This window comes from Urocampus carinirostris, chromosome 17, assembly GCF_059441175.1.
Source record: "Urocampus carinirostris isolate Australia breed hairy pipefish chromosome 17, RoL_Ucar_1.0, whole genome shotgun sequence".
Lineage (NCBI taxonomy): Eukaryota > Metazoa > Chordata > Actinopteri > Syngnathiformes > Syngnathidae > Urocampus > Urocampus carinirostris.
Window position 1 is genome coordinate 30547585 of NC_142365.1, and position 15648 is coordinate 30563232.

The 15648-nt window shown below is 37.8% G+C and overlaps 1 protein-coding gene across 2 annotated transcripts in view; it reads left to right on the forward strand.

Annotated features, from left to right (window-relative positions):
- The first annotated feature begins 1961 nt into the window (after positions 1 to 1961).
- The window catches only part of pdlim4 (PDZ and LIM domain 4), a 57832-nt gene continuing 44145 nt past the window's right edge, over positions 1962 to 15648 (forward strand). Inside the window, exon 1 of one of the 2 annotated variants that reach the window (XM_088320920.1) lies at positions 1962 to 2028. Coding sequence is in view for 1 of the 2 variants with exons in the window: in XM_088320919.1 (XP_088177045.1) it covers positions 2438 to 2530 (93 nt within the window). In the remaining variant the exon portion in view is untranslated. Of the gene's footprint in view, positions 2029 to 2273; positions 2531 to 15648 lie in introns of those variants that run through there. The other variant, XM_088320919.1, reaches the window with a different exon arrangement.

The following is a 15648-nucleotide window of genomic DNA, read 5'->3' on the forward strand; positions in this document are numbered from 1 at the left end:
TCAATTTAAAATGATACTAAAGAAATACAACAAAGATACTTGGATGGAAATACTCAAAAATACTTCTATAGAAATACTACAAAGAGACAACTACAGTAACACTACAACAATACTAAAGATATAAAACAGACACATACTAAAAAAAACTACTGAAGAAATACTACAAAATACTTTCTAAAAACAAAACCAAATTGATTTCTCGTTTTTAAGTAAAATGTTTTTTGGAACACCTGTAGCATATAATTCTGACTTTATTTTCAGTTTTCCTGAGTAATTTTGATCTGTAATTATCAATACATTTAGCGGGGGTCACACAAACATTGCAAAGGCAAAAACGACAGTTTGGTGATTTAAGACAGTATCCTTAAGACAGCGGTAATGTTATCACCAGAGTGACGTGTTGCGCTTTGGTGATGCAACTCAACGCCGACTTCTTACGGTTGACTCAGACCTCAACACACTCAAACGCTCCGGCAGTTGTCTGAAACAAATGGCGTGGAATGTCTGAGATCATCTTTCCTCAAACTGAAAAACTCTGACTCATTCGAAAACTGACTCCAAAGATGAGAGAATTGAAAATGTGACGAATTTGAACTATTATACTTAAGCAGTGGCAACTTAAGTAGGCACAGTATGGTCACCATACCCAACTGACATTACTTGATGTTTTTCAGCTGGAAAATTCTTAAAAGAAGTGAGGTGCACCCGTCATAATGTGAGTCTAAAATAAAAATATAATAAATGTTTATATTTGTTTTGAGGTTTATACTTGACATTTTTTCTTTGATATTCATAATCAAAATCACAGAAATTTCACCTTATATCATGAATGTAATAATAGAATAAGTATGTAAAATATTTCTGTGCTGAGCGTCTGTAAATGCAAAGAGAGGCACCCAATTCGTTTGCCTCATGCCAGTGAGCGATATTGAGGCCAAGTATTTTGTTTTGGCACACACTTCATCCCAAAAAACATTAAATTTAGTGAGAGTTTTAGCAAACTAACAGCAAGTCAATATGTTGAGTATTTTACCCCACTCTTTTTCATAATAGAGGATATCCTATCTGTTGATGCTTTAATTCAAAAGGAGCAGCACATACACTTCATTTATAAATTGAGGTAAGACAATAAAAGGTTGTTTGACAATTTATATATTGGTTTCTTGCTCGGCCTATCAAATGATGAATAAAATGTAGCGTTTTTTTTGTTTTTCTCTGTGTGACTCACCGAACAAAAACCTCACTGCACGGCAGAACTTTAAAACTACATTTATATATGTAGAAACAGTAACATATATTCATTTATGTAAACACATATATCTATATCCATCCATCCATTATCTTCCGCTTATCCGGGGTCGGGTCGCAAATGAATTCATTTTAAGTATCCAATTGTTGGATTGCTTTCTTGTACAGTTGTTTCTTTTGGGTTCATATGCGTTTTTGATGGAACTAGTATGTTGCAAAGATGTCTTTTCCGGATATCCCGCCTCTTCTGCGTGTATGCCAATCAAGAAAATTGACATCCTTAATTTCATATTAGCATACCTGTCAACCTGTACGCTTTTGCCGTACAAAGTACGTTTTTTATGCATTTTAAGACAAGTACGACGTACAAGGAAATCTGTACGGAAAAAAATCGCAAATTTGTCAATGATAGGTACCATCCGGTATACACCGACTATCACGAAACTGCAAATCAATCAAGTCAAACGAGTTCGCTGCAGTAGCCTCTATCTCGGTATAATTTTTTCCGTTGCAAACGAAGCGATCGGTTTGATGCTACTGCATACCTGTCAACCTGTACGGTTTTGCTGTACAAAGTACGTTTTTTATGCATTTTAAGACGAGTACGACGTACAAGGAAATCTGTACGGAAAAACGCAAATTTGTCAATCGCATGCGTCTGCCACCTGGGGATTTCCCATCATGCATCATTCCGGAAAAAAAAATGGTGTACGATTATTTTGTATTTTGTACGGGAAAATACGTCAGTTTGTATGGGCATGGGGCCGTGGAGGTTGACAGGTATGTGTTAGCGTCTTAATTCTGAAACATTCAATTTATTTGCAGTACATCTTTTTCACAAAGTATCATACAACGTAATCCAGCTCATGTCAAAAACTTGTATTTATCATTTTGTTCTAGAAGTACTGGTTTAAATTAAATCTAACGGTAAGAGAAGCAGTGTTACTCGTTGTACGTACGACCAGCCAGTAGTGGCGATTCTACGCAGCAGAGTGGGAGCCTCCTTCATGGGAGAGGGCGGGCTCATCGGCCCCGTCACACGCGTCACGGGAGGCTCGTGTTATTTAAACTTGATTCAAGACATCGGAAAGATTATGTTAGACAGAAGCGCTTAGCAGCACCCCCGAAGAATCTCTCCGTGGATATTTTGTTTTCTCAGTCGCGGTTCTCCAGGACCACCGGCACCGGCATGCCTTACAGCGTGACACTTAATGGACCTTCACCGTGGGGCTTCCGCCTGGTCGGGGGACGAGACTTCAGCACGCCGCTGACCATCTCCAGGGTACGTTTGCCAGGGTAACAGTAAAATATTCAAACTCATGGAAAATAGAAACACACTTTTAGATAAATATTAACTCCATGTCAATAAATAAGTGACGTGTTTATCAGTCAAGTTCACTTTCCTTGCTTTGAAATGTTTGGGATATAGAAACCACATTATAATCATGGGCGATGGAATCCCATCATTTATCATTTATTTAAAACGACTTTGAATGTGTATTTAACTATCATTGTTAAATATTGTTTTTTGTTTGTAATTTTTGCCTTACTTAAAATGATATTCTGTATTATTTAGCGTTTTAAATGTTTAAATTATCAATATTCAGAACATGCTATTTTACGTTTGAAAGAGTCATGTTTTTCATTAAATTTAAGGAACCCCTTCTTTTTTATGTTACATTTGGGTTACAATCAAATATTTTATCATTTCTTTACAATTACAATTTGGTTTGAAGTATTTTATTTATTTTGTAATGTATCTGAATTGATTTTGGTAATTTAGGTTACTACATTATCCATTTTTATTGTATCTATTGATGTATTTTAATTTATTGTTTATGATTTATTGTTGGTACAATTACTATGTACAGACGTCTATGTTGTGTTTACTATTAGGATCTTGTAAAAAAAAAAATGGCTTTTTAAATATTTTTTTGCTCAGAAAAACGGGTCCCAGCTGAATGACCAATGAAAAAAAAAAAAAATTAATGCATGGTCACTATTGTTGTTGATAACAACGTCGTAAAACATTAAATGCAACCTGATTAGACACATGTGAAGTCTTGTTTATTTGTATAGCCCTTAATCACAAGGAGTCTTAAAGGGCTGCACAGACCACAGATTATTGCAAACCACAGACTATTATGACAGCATCCCCTGATCTAAAACCTACATGAGGGCAAATAATACATAGATATAAAATATAGGTTATTCATATACATAGATATAAAAAAATATTAACATGAGGTATTTTTAACCCAAATGTATTATAGAGCACAATAAAATATAGAATCATCGCAAATGTTTGAATGTTATCTTTAAAATACTTGGTTTTCAACCGTTGTTGCTTTTTTGATATATGGTAGCAACTTTCTTCAATAATTTTGACATTTTCTCCTAACCGGTATCCAATCTTTCAAACAAATGTAATCCACCATGAACGTTCCTGAACTTTCCTGTAGATGGGTTGGTGGGTATATGGGTCACACGTCACAGAGCTTGGCAGCACCTCTGCCAGTAGCCGCTCGCTTTAGCCCTGCCAGAGTAAACACGAGGCGCTGTAGCTCACTGCAGAAACTTTTAGAAAGAAATTGAAAGTTGAGAGCGTTTGGGGCAGGAGGGGTTTTGGGGTAGCAAGGGGGTTGAGGTGGGTCAGCAGGGTTGCTGACATATGTTTTCCATTAGCGTTCATCGGTGCTGCTGAAGGATTCCAGGTGTTCCATTCAAGACTCCACCCACCCCAAAAAAGACTTTAAAGATTTATGGTACCCTATCATCCTCCCACTCCTCAGGGTGTTCAAATCATGCCCAGGTACTTGATGCCCAATCAAACTGCAGATGCTATCCACTTGACCACCAGGGATAACGACAACACAAGAAAAGGCATTAGGTCTTATCTCATCATCAGACTATTTTTGGTCTCAGTGCAGTGTTTCCTAGACGATATACATAAGTACCTGGCAGGCCACCAGAAATTAATTGGTCTCGCCATGGTCTCATTTACTTGTATTATTAAAAAAATATAATATTTTTAACTGAATATAAAAATGCAAAATTAATCAAAATAACTTAAAGATATCTAATTTTTCAAAAGATCACAAACGCAATATGTTAATATGTGAGTTTTGTCTCTGTGCTATTTTTTTTTTTTTGCGGAGCAGATGCGTGGTGGGGGGGTGAGGGTTTTTGATTCACTGCACATTTGGCACATTGAGCACAGGAACGGGTTCAGAAGAAAAAAATTAGTCTTAGAATGAAAATAATTTGGACTAATTTTAACGGTATTAATGGCTCTAATGCAGTTTTCCTAAATGCTTATATTTGGAAAGGGACTAAGGATGTATACATTTTTTGTTTTACACATTTGAATTAATATTTGTGTGTGTTTTTCAGAGGTTATGTGATGTTTCAGCCTACATTGGTTAAAAGTTGAATCATAGTTAAAAGTTCTTGTATTTAATTTTTTTTAATAGAACTAAAGAGTTTGTATTTCTAATGTTTATTTTTCAGGGATTCTGTATTACTTAAAATTTGCTTTTTATAAAACAGTTTAAAGTAGTTAAAAGTTCATTCTAGAATGAAAAAATAAAGACGAGTGTAATATAGTCGTATAATAAATGCTTATTCATCAATATAATGCATATTATTAGACTATTGATGGTAATAAAGCAACAAAAAGTATGTAGAGCTGATTCGGAGCCGCAATGGCTAGCTCTCAGTAGTGAGCCTACCTCAATGAGCCGGTTCTCTAAAAAGAGCCGGAATTCCCATCGCTAATGTATTGTGTGTTACAATAACATAACTGACAACTTGGGTTGCATTCAATTTGATGCAATCGTGAAAAAACATCCATGTCCCTAACAACCTGGTGTTTAGCATTCTGGGCTCCTACTGTTGCTATCTAGTTCGATCTCTGTTGCCACCGTTATTACGCAATTCAGGTCAGCAATAAAATATATTGACTGATGTAAATGTAAATGGTCTGCATTTATATAGCGCTTTTCAAGTCAATGAAGACCTCCCAAAGCGCTTTACAATGTGCTTCACACTTTTCCCTTTTACACACTAACTAACCGATAGCAGCGTCAGCCATGCTGATCAAATTTCCAAATTTGTCCTCATTATAAGAGGACGCACGTTCAAATTTCTGGCCAATTTGGGTGTTTTAGTCCGGAAAAAAATGCCTGGAAAAAAGTACCAATTCATTTTCAAGTTTACTGCCATATTAACCAGTGAATTTAAAGGTCAATTGAAGATGTATTTTTTCAGAATTAGGACAAATGTCGATTCCCCTGGTGAAATGGTCGCCACTTGTTCTTTCCTCTGCAAAAGACAAATGACTTCGAATTTTTCTATACTTAGTATGTTCTCAAAATTATGGCTTAATCTACAGCAGGGGTCTCGAACCATTTTACTTTTTGTTACTAAATTGCACAAAGGGCACACAGTTCCATATAAATGTCTGAACTGAAACCGCAACTTAGCTAAATGGCTTACTAAATAGCTAAGATGGTGTCTTAAAGGACACACAGGTAAAAATCTAAAAGGGAGCTAGATAGCTGGTTAAAAGATTAAACAGTCAAAGCTAGATAGCAAGCCAGAAAGGAGACCAAAATGTAGCTTGATAACAAACAAAAAACAAGCATTTTAGCAGCTGATATCTCAATTATTTATTCTTTCTTTATAGACTGAACCCATTGAACTGAATGCTGGCAGCAAGACTTGACTTGGAAGAAAGGATATTTATTCTAAGATCCTACTGTAAGTATTAGAATGCAGTACAAGTGCAAAGACAATTTAGGAGGGAGTTTAGAGATAGGTCTGAATCTAAAGACCCGGTCACACAGCCTTTCACAGGCGTATCAAGGCTGAATCACGGCCAGAAATTTCTGCCCGTGAAGCAGACGCTGTTGGACGCTGTTGGACGCTTTTGAGATCGCGATACAGACGAGATACAGCCGTGCTTTACACGCGGTAAGAAATTCACACGCAGTTGGCCGCGCGAAAAAGTTTTGCGCTACTCAAAACTTTAGACCACGGGTAACCGCGGGCGGCACAGCGATGCCGCCGCGGTTACCAGCGATAAGGGTGCGGAAAAGTCACCGGCCAATTTTGCACATTTTCCACCGCGGGCAACCACGGGCAAAAAAAAAATCGCAAAATTTTACCCGCGATACAGACGCAAAAGGTTGTGTGACCGGGCCTTAATGGAACTCTTCAGTATGTCCTTAAGAAGCCTTCCTGCAGTCAACATACATTAACAAGTCCCATTAAAGAAGACAGATTACTGTAAACAGTTCAACGAAGTCCAAGAAAATCCTTGTGGCAAGCTAGTTGTGATTTAGGCATCTGAAAAAAAAACACAAAACTTTGTCAACGGAGAAGTTACATTCAAAGATAAGTCTCCACCCTCAATCTAGCTACAAAGACTTTCTTGAACTTCTTTGAAATGTTTCCAGTAATGTTTTTTTTTCTTTTGTGGGGTTTCAAGCATATCTCTAATTGAAGTGACGGTAACTTGTGTTGGTATTCCTTTTTAAACTCCCTTCTACATTTTCTATGCAATTCTACTGTGTTTTCATACTTCCAGTAGCATTTATGAACCAATTTCCTTTCTTCACAGGCAAGTCTGGCTCCCCTTAGGCGGTTCAATGGGTTTGTCTATATATTTTTTTTATTTATCTGGTCCCCTTAAGGAATTCATTTTCACTGACTATACTGTATTGGCAACAGTCAGTGCTGTCGTAGAAGAGCATGTGCCAAATGAACGATTTACAGCACCTGGTATTCCCAGGCCATCTCCCATCCAAGTACTAACCGGGCCAACCCTACTTAGCTTCCTGAGATAGGGCGTTTTTAGGGTGGTATGGCTGTAAATGGGTAAAGAAAGAATAAATAATTGAGTTATAAGCTGCTAAAATTTGTATACATTTTTGGGGACATCCAATATGCGTCTGTTTTTGTATTTACCAGAAGTGTGAATGACCCCCCTAACATTTCTGCAAATATTTTAAATGTTTGCGAGACAAAAACCTCATCTCATCAACTGCACCGCTTATCCTCAGTACGGTCGCGGGGATGCTGGTGCCCATCCCAGCAAGTGGGCAGGGGACACCCTGGACTGGTTGCCAGCCGATCGCAGGGCACACGGGGACAGACAACTCATTCGCTCATTCACACCTAGGGACAATTTGGACCGGCCAATTCACCTGAAATGCATGTTTTTGGATCGTGGGAGGAAACCGGAGTGCCCGGAGGAAACCCCCGCAAGCACGGGGAGAACATACAAACTCAGCACAGGAAGTCTGGAGCTGGATTTGAACCCACGACAGGTTCTCATGACATGAACTGTGCCGCACAAGCGCTAACCACTGCTCCGCCGTGCTGCCCGAGACAAAAACCATCTTCTTCAAATTTTCTCTGTCTGAATGCCATAAACTTCAGCAGCTGCTAAGGCGCAAACAAGTGTGACAAAATAGATGCTGCCAGAAGAATGTTTTAGCATGGAATACATTTACTCACGGATGCACAAGGTGCTCATTTGTCTTATTTCCCCGAACAAGAGTTCCGCTCGGTTATATTACCTTCGGAAATGAGGCTTTGTTTTTGTTTGTGCATTGGTTCATTGTCCCCTCATAAATTCCAACCATGCCGGGATAATGGGTTATTTTGTTTGTTGACGTTTGTAAGCAAATAAGGTAAACACCTAAAGTGAAACAAAGCCACATATGTGTGAGGACATAAAGAAAAGTCTAGGGTTAAGTTTCTCAGTAGTTACTGTGGTGACTGGTAAGTCGTAGATTAGATTGGCCCTAAAATATGTGGTGACTTCATGGTTTAATACATTTCAAATTCAAAAACTTTAAATTATAAAATCCACTTAGCCCTTCTTTGTATATGTTATCGTGATATATCAAGCCCAGTTTGATAAATATTAGCTCCGACAAGATTAGAGGCAATTGACCTGAAAATACTTTAATCAGTTTCTATAGAAGTCCTTGACCGGGTCCATTTAATGAAACAACAGGTGAAATTTTGAAGACTGTCTTAGCTCTGAATGAGAGCAGCTGAATCTTAGCAGAAGGTGGTATTGTCCCGGAATGAACCCGTTAACATTGTGTGTGTGATGTACTGCAAACTGCAAAGGCGATATGTAATTGAGAACCATCTATTTTTTATTTATCTTTTTTTGTCACTGATGTGACAGCCGAGGCATTTTAAGAATACTTGTCAAATATGGCAGAAGTATGCTGCTGGGAAGTGTATGGTCACACAAACACACGAGCTCCAAATGTCATAAAGCACCTTCAGTGTGCTTGGTGACCTCATTTTCCTACTTGGGATCTTCAGAAATGTTTATTTGGCGAAAGCAAGCATTAACACAGAGAACACAAGTTGCCATTCTATTAGCTAGAGCTAAATATACCACACATGCCAATTGTAATCAAAAGTCTGAATACAAATTAGCGAAGTATTACTTAATTGGTAAAATATTTACTCAAAAAACCTTCAAAAGAGGGCATCGACCCCAAACTAAATTTCCCGGATGCCTGACTTAAGAAATAAATTATTAAAAAAAAGATCCAATAAGTTTACAGTGATACTATTACATACGAGATAAATTCATTTCTAGATCGTGCTTGTATCTAGAATTGCTCATATCTCAAGCTAATTTTTGTAATGTGAAGTAAATGAATACTGAATAATTTGTTCCCGTCCTCCTAGAAGCGTTAACGCTAAATATCTATAAGACACATCTTCCTGATCCTTAAGATTCAGATTCAGATCTACTTTATTGTCATTCTAGTACACGTGTATACAGAACGAAATGTCGATACATCTGACCCGCAGTTTCCTTGAATGTACAGATATAAATAAAATGTTGTATTGAGTTGGAGTATTGAGTACTAATAGTATACTAAATAATTATGGCTATGTATAGTATTTTACAGTAGCGCAAATCACATTCACATATCTATTGCACAAAAAAATACAGCTATAATATAAATAAGATGATAATTAAATGACTTTAAAGCCCCAGTGTTTAGCGGTAACTTATGGAAATGCTTTAAATTATAATTTTCTTGTGTTTATTGCGCAAAATTGTTGCTCAAAAGACATCTCGTAGCTCGTGTAGTTTGTACATAGATGTATCACTGTATTTATTTTTAACATATTAATTTGTGTGGTGACATTTTTTCAATGCAACTGTAATGTTTGTTACTTTTATAATTCATAAATTCAGAGCTATTTTACATAAAGGTGTAGTTACATTTATTTCACATGCTAAATACATTTACTTACATTTAAGTTACATCAGGCCCTTTGAGGACAGCTCTTATGTGATGTAGCCTTTGGTGAAAATGAGTTTGATACCGACTTAAACCATCTAAGTGCTCCTTTGTACCAATAATGAGTGTCATACATTTTTTGACCTGTGCAAAATTTGGAAGGTTTGAGATCATGTTAATTTAAATCTCACAACATTGTCCATCCCATTTTGATTGCATTGGGGTTATAAACTGAGGCAGTTGGTCATGTCATGTGGGCATCAAGTTTCACTATCATTTTTTAACCACTGCAATGCCTAATAATATAGTTCATTTTATTGCCCCCAACTGTAAGAACATTTTACACAGATAATGAAGAACATGTGTTCGTAACCACTGGTTTGGACAGTCAAATTTATTATTATTATTAGTAGTAGTATTATTATTTTAATATTTTGTTTTCCTTAGTTGTCATCAAGTGTAAATCCACGTGACCGTCTGTCCTTTAAATTTGAATTCACCCCAAAAGATTTGTATGCAGTTTTACTGTAATCCAAATGAGCCCCCACTAGTTTAAACAAATCCAATGAATATTGTGTTTGTGGAATATGAGTTAAGAAGCTAAATTTACTTTTTTATTTATCTTTGAGTGGCCATTTTGAAAGTTAGGGTCTAGTAATAATGACAACTTTGTTGCGTAGGGATCAGCTAAAAAACAATGGTTCTAGTGCCTATTAAGCAGAATTGTGATTATTTAAAAGCCTGAGCAAAATTGATTTTAAAATGTTTTCAAGCCAGTCGCAGGGCACACATAGACAGAAAACTCACTCAACAATTTGGATCAGCCAATTAACCTGACATGCATGTTTTGCAATGTGGAAGGAAACTGGAGTGCCCGGAAGAAACCCACACAAGCACGGGGAGAACATGCAAACACAGGAAGGTTCTATCTCATGGCCTCAGAACTGTGCCGCACACGCGCTAATCACTTCGCTGCTGTGCTGCATAATTGTTATTCTACAAACACAAAATTCTAAGCCTAGTAGATTCCCATTAACGATAATATTGTTGGAGAATCATTTGGACTAGTTTCGTTGGAAGGGAAAAGCAAAATATATAAGTGTACATTGTATATTTTTATAATTCCATTGATCCTAATTTTTATTTTTATTGTGTTTTTATATTTAAATAATAAACTAGAATGGCTGTATGCCATCAGAGCATCCCCCGCTATGAGTCAAGACTGAGATAAGATGGAGACTTGAAAAATGCTGATTCAGCAAATCCAAAGTCCTGAGTCATTTTAATGGCATTTTCACCTTTAAAGTGACCTATTTGATTTGTTTGTAAAATATTGTGTCCCTGGCTAAATTTGTTCTGGCAATAGGAGAGTAGAATGTTTTTCTGAGAAAGCTGCAAAGTCAGCAAAACAGTTTTTGCATTTTGGGTAACCTACCTGACTGCCTGTAAAGAATGGTGTTGATATTCAATGTCAATGGAGAGTGGAATGTCTTTTTAGGAAAAAAATGCTGAGTCAACAAGACCAAAAGTGCTGAGTCAGCTTTTATGGCATTTTTCACATCTGTGGTAACCTACCCGAGAAAGATGGTGGTCATACCTAAACTTATTCCCTCTTTTCTTTGGTATACAGACACACAAACAGACAAAACAACATAGTGTACTTTGATGCCAAACAAAATCATTACACATCACAACCTTTTGTTCGCAAGTGATGAACACCTAAATGTTATAAAGACTTGCCTAAATCCTGCGTAAATTACAACCTTTTGTTGGCAAGTGATGAACACCTAAATGTTATAAAGACTTGCCTAAATCCTGCGTAAATTGTGACGATTAAAAAAGACCTCAGGTTAATGTTTGTTTCTGAGTTCAATTCTCACACTTGTCATCTTCGATTTTGTCGGACTTTGGTTTGCTTTTCGTTCGGCTGTCACACTCTGTTGCATAACGGATTAGTACTTTGGTGAACTTCACGGAACTCCTCTGGCGTGGCGCTATCATGCATTTCGCATGGAAACGAAATACAAAGACCAAGCAAGAGACCATGGCCATAACTTCACAATAAAAGAAAGGGAGAACAGATTTAGGCCTTAAGATTAAAATAAAAAACTTTAATAAAGATGTCATAAATTGTGCATTTAGAAGCTGTTGGGTGCCTCATATTATGAAGATGACTGCGCTAAGTTTGTTTGTAGCAACGTGATGTCAACAAACACAAACTTTCATTTGGACCTCGGCCCTCCGTCATGCTGTCATTTTACAGCTTAGATTAGAACCGCAATACTTTGTGCTTTGAATGATGGCATAGTGCTGAATGTAGCATTTTATATCATATGGCTAATTAGTTCTAAGGAAAGACGTGAGTTGTGCGTCACTTTCTTTTTCCACTTTTAAGCGGCGTCCTTGTTAGCAACTATTGACCTTCTTGGGACCCCTCAAACAAACAAACGGCTGCTTGTGAAAACGCTTTTGCAATCGCCGTCTATAATTTTTGACCCAGATTGTTTTTCATTTGTCAGGCTTCAACATGCCCATCCTCTGTAAGTGTCCTGGAAAAACTGCAGACATGTTAATGGCCTAAACAGTATCCCTGAACAACGACGAACATTTTGAAAAACATTTCTTCTTTGGCAACTTTCACCTGATGATACAAAATTGGATGACTTTTGTTACAAGTAGGGCCGCAACTAACAACTATTTTGATAGTCGACTCGTCAAAGACTATTGGAACAATCAGTCGAATAATAGGTTAATTAAAATTTGAAATTAGCATGAAGTTGATTTGATTTTGTGACAGAATATGATAAATACAAGAAAAATGGGTCCAATAAAAAAAGACCTTTATTTGAACATACTGCGGATTTGAACAAATTACATAAATATTTTAAAACCGGTCAGTAGATGCATAAACCCACACACAAATTTCTGTCCATTTTTCAGAGACAGGTAAATAAATAATAAAAGCAAATGGAGAAACCAAACCAAAAGCGGGCTAATTAGCAGCAATAGAACAGTAAATATAACAAACATTATGTGCATTTTGTTAAGTACCGGTACACTATACGGTCAACTGCAAAGTCTGTAACCTGAACTTCTCAACAGTTTCACATCAAACAGTTTTAACATCTGACATTTAACGTTTTAAAATCTGACGTTTGTTCCTCGAACTGCATGCATTTTATAGTCCGGCACAGTCTGGGATAGCACTCAAGCTCTATTTTATAGCTAAATATTTGCGTGTTAAATGTAGAATGTGTGTGATCAAAACTGTATTGGCTTGAATGTTACTTGAATGTTGTTACTAAGGCGAGTCGGACTCTGTTTCATTCAACTGTCCAATGTGATCTTTAAATGTTTGTACACCACCAAGCTACTGCCATGATACGCAAGGTCTGCTTTGCAATCTTTGCAAATAGTCTTTTTATTTGCCGTATCCTGGCTTAAATACTCCCAACTTTAAAAGTTTAAGCACGCAATCTTGCTGTGGACGCCTCCATTTATGTAGGTTACCGCTCAAGAAAGAGACGCTATTTGGCATGAACGACTCTTAGCAGAGATTATATTCATGTATCAATGTCTCACTCTGTTTGAAAAATGTTTTCGGTGACAATAGTCAACAATGGAATTCATTTTCGACTATTTATTATTGATTTTTGTTGACAACGTCGACTAATCGTTGTGGCCCTAGTTACAAGACTAACAAAAAGTCTCAATTAAAATGTTGATCTATCCACTCATGCAAAACAAAGCTGGTTTCACTTCCAGTCGAATACAAGCACATAGTGTCGCAGTTTCAAGGTGTCATGTTTTTTTTACACGCGCTTACTTCCCACAATGACCTCTCAGTTTACTGGAACCGAGTCACGGGTAAAAGCGGGGAAAAATAAGAGGAGGGGCCGAGGGGATGTGTGGTGCAGCCATAGGCCGTAAATTAGGAATTCCACATGTCTACCACACGACTCAGCTATTAGCACTTCATGGAGCGTGAACCTCAGCGCTCTCGGTTTTAAAACACTTAACGTCTCAGCGCGCTTGGGGGTCGCAGCAGGGATCAAATTGTAATTTGTAACCCCTCGCGTTGTTTTAGGGACCAATATACTTAGATTTTCATGAGCTGAGATGAAGAAGTCAAGCTATTATACTTATGTTGTAATCATGTGTAAGTCTAGGGTGGCTGTTTGGTTTAGAGTGTATCAGAGGCGGTGTGAAAGGTGTTTTACAGACTGGCAACATCATTGTGCAGCTTTTTTTTTTTTTTTAATTGGGCACAGGACCTGTATTGTTCCTCCCCACAAAAAAAACATATAGGTCGCAAAATATTCCACATACCAAGGGACTCGAGAAATTTAGTCTCAAAGTTGAATCATCCCAATTGTTTGCTCTAGAGCTGTGATGTCATTAAAGGAACACAACACTTTCAAAATGGTGCATCTCATTAACACAACATGTGAGGTGACCTCCGAAACAGAGAGCAATTGTGGTGATCAGCGATTGCATATTACTCATTTCCACTTGGAGGTAGGCAATAGTGGCTTTTAATTTGTGTTTTTCGCGGCCTCTATCACAGTTGGTATAATTTTGTACCTCCAGCTCCCCGTTGTTTAAGGTTTTTTTTTTGTTTGCTTCCGGTTGGCATCCACCCTGTGTTGTGTCTTGACCAGCTCGGTAGCCTAGATGGTAGGGCGCCCGCTCCGAGACTGGGAGGTTGCTGGTTCAAGCCTCGGCCGAGTCATACCTAAGACTTACAACATTGGTACTCATTGCCTCCCTGCTTGGCGCTCGGCATTAAGGGTTGGAATTGGGGGGTTTGGTCACCTAATGACCCGTACAGTTTAACTGTATAGTTAACTGTGTATCGACATTTCGTTCTGTGTGCATGGTTACAAAGAATGACAATAAAAGTAAATTCTTCTTCTATTTTTCTTGTTTGGCCGGCTAGCCTGGGATTAGCATCAGTTTTGGCCTATCCTTTAGTCTATTCCCTGCTGTATGATGTGCGTTTATCGCCTTTGCCGTAGCCGCTTTTTGTTGTTTGTTCCGGGCATGAGCGCCGGTTTTGCCATGTTCCTTGGTTTAATCTGGACAGGATTTGCGCTATCAGTGTAGCCGTTGTTGCTCTTTGGTGTTGGTTCCCAATTAGCCTAGCTGCTTGCTGTGTGTTTTTTGGTTGGCCAGCCTCGCGTTTTTCCACAGAGGCTGGCCACCTTTCGTTGATTTTCTCGGCCCCCCATTAGCGGCTCTGTGTATTTTTTTTCCAATTAGCCCCTTTTTGGCTGATTGGCCTTTTTTGTACCATTACTGCATCCACCTGCAACACAACCTTTTTCAAGCTGAGAGGTACTTTTTGTTACTAATTGCTGCACCGGGCACCCACTTTGATTAGCATTTCTAAAATAACAACATATGGTATTACTATGTTTTTACTATTTTCATTTTACTAGAAAATCACAATGAGCCCGGGCTAGTAAGATATTTTCAAAGGAGGTCCACGGGCACATCAGCTAGCCTTAGGGGGCACCCTGGGGCACACGGGAACTATGTTGGAGACCCCACAACTACCAAAACTATGCCTAAAGCACTCGCAACCTCTTCAACTAATGAACGTGTAAAACAATATGGGGACTGGCTTCTTTGGATGCTGGTGTTCCTCCGATGACATTATAGCTAAGGATGACAAAGACTAAATTCGTCTCTGAAAATAATTGGAAAGTACTGGTGAAAATATAGAAATATTTTGCAAAAAACATGTACTTTTTCCTCATATTTTGCATGCTTAAGAATTTGGAAATACCCATTACACACAAATAAAGATGTTAGGAAAAAAGTATTTTAGGTAGTTACACCATCATTTGCTAGCTATTTGCTTTGAATTAATTTACTAACAATACTTAATCTTACGATTGAATGCCTCGTCGTCAAGGGAATAAACACATGGTGACAGTCAAAGACAAGAAAATTATGAATTGTCAACACTTGCCAGACAAAATTTTCGGACACAGGTTGTGAATTTAGAAGTGATGGTAGTCTGATGCCTTTCAACAGTATTTGATTTCACACAACATGCAGCCCTTCACTACAATAAAATGCTTGAAGACAATGGTTGTTTTCA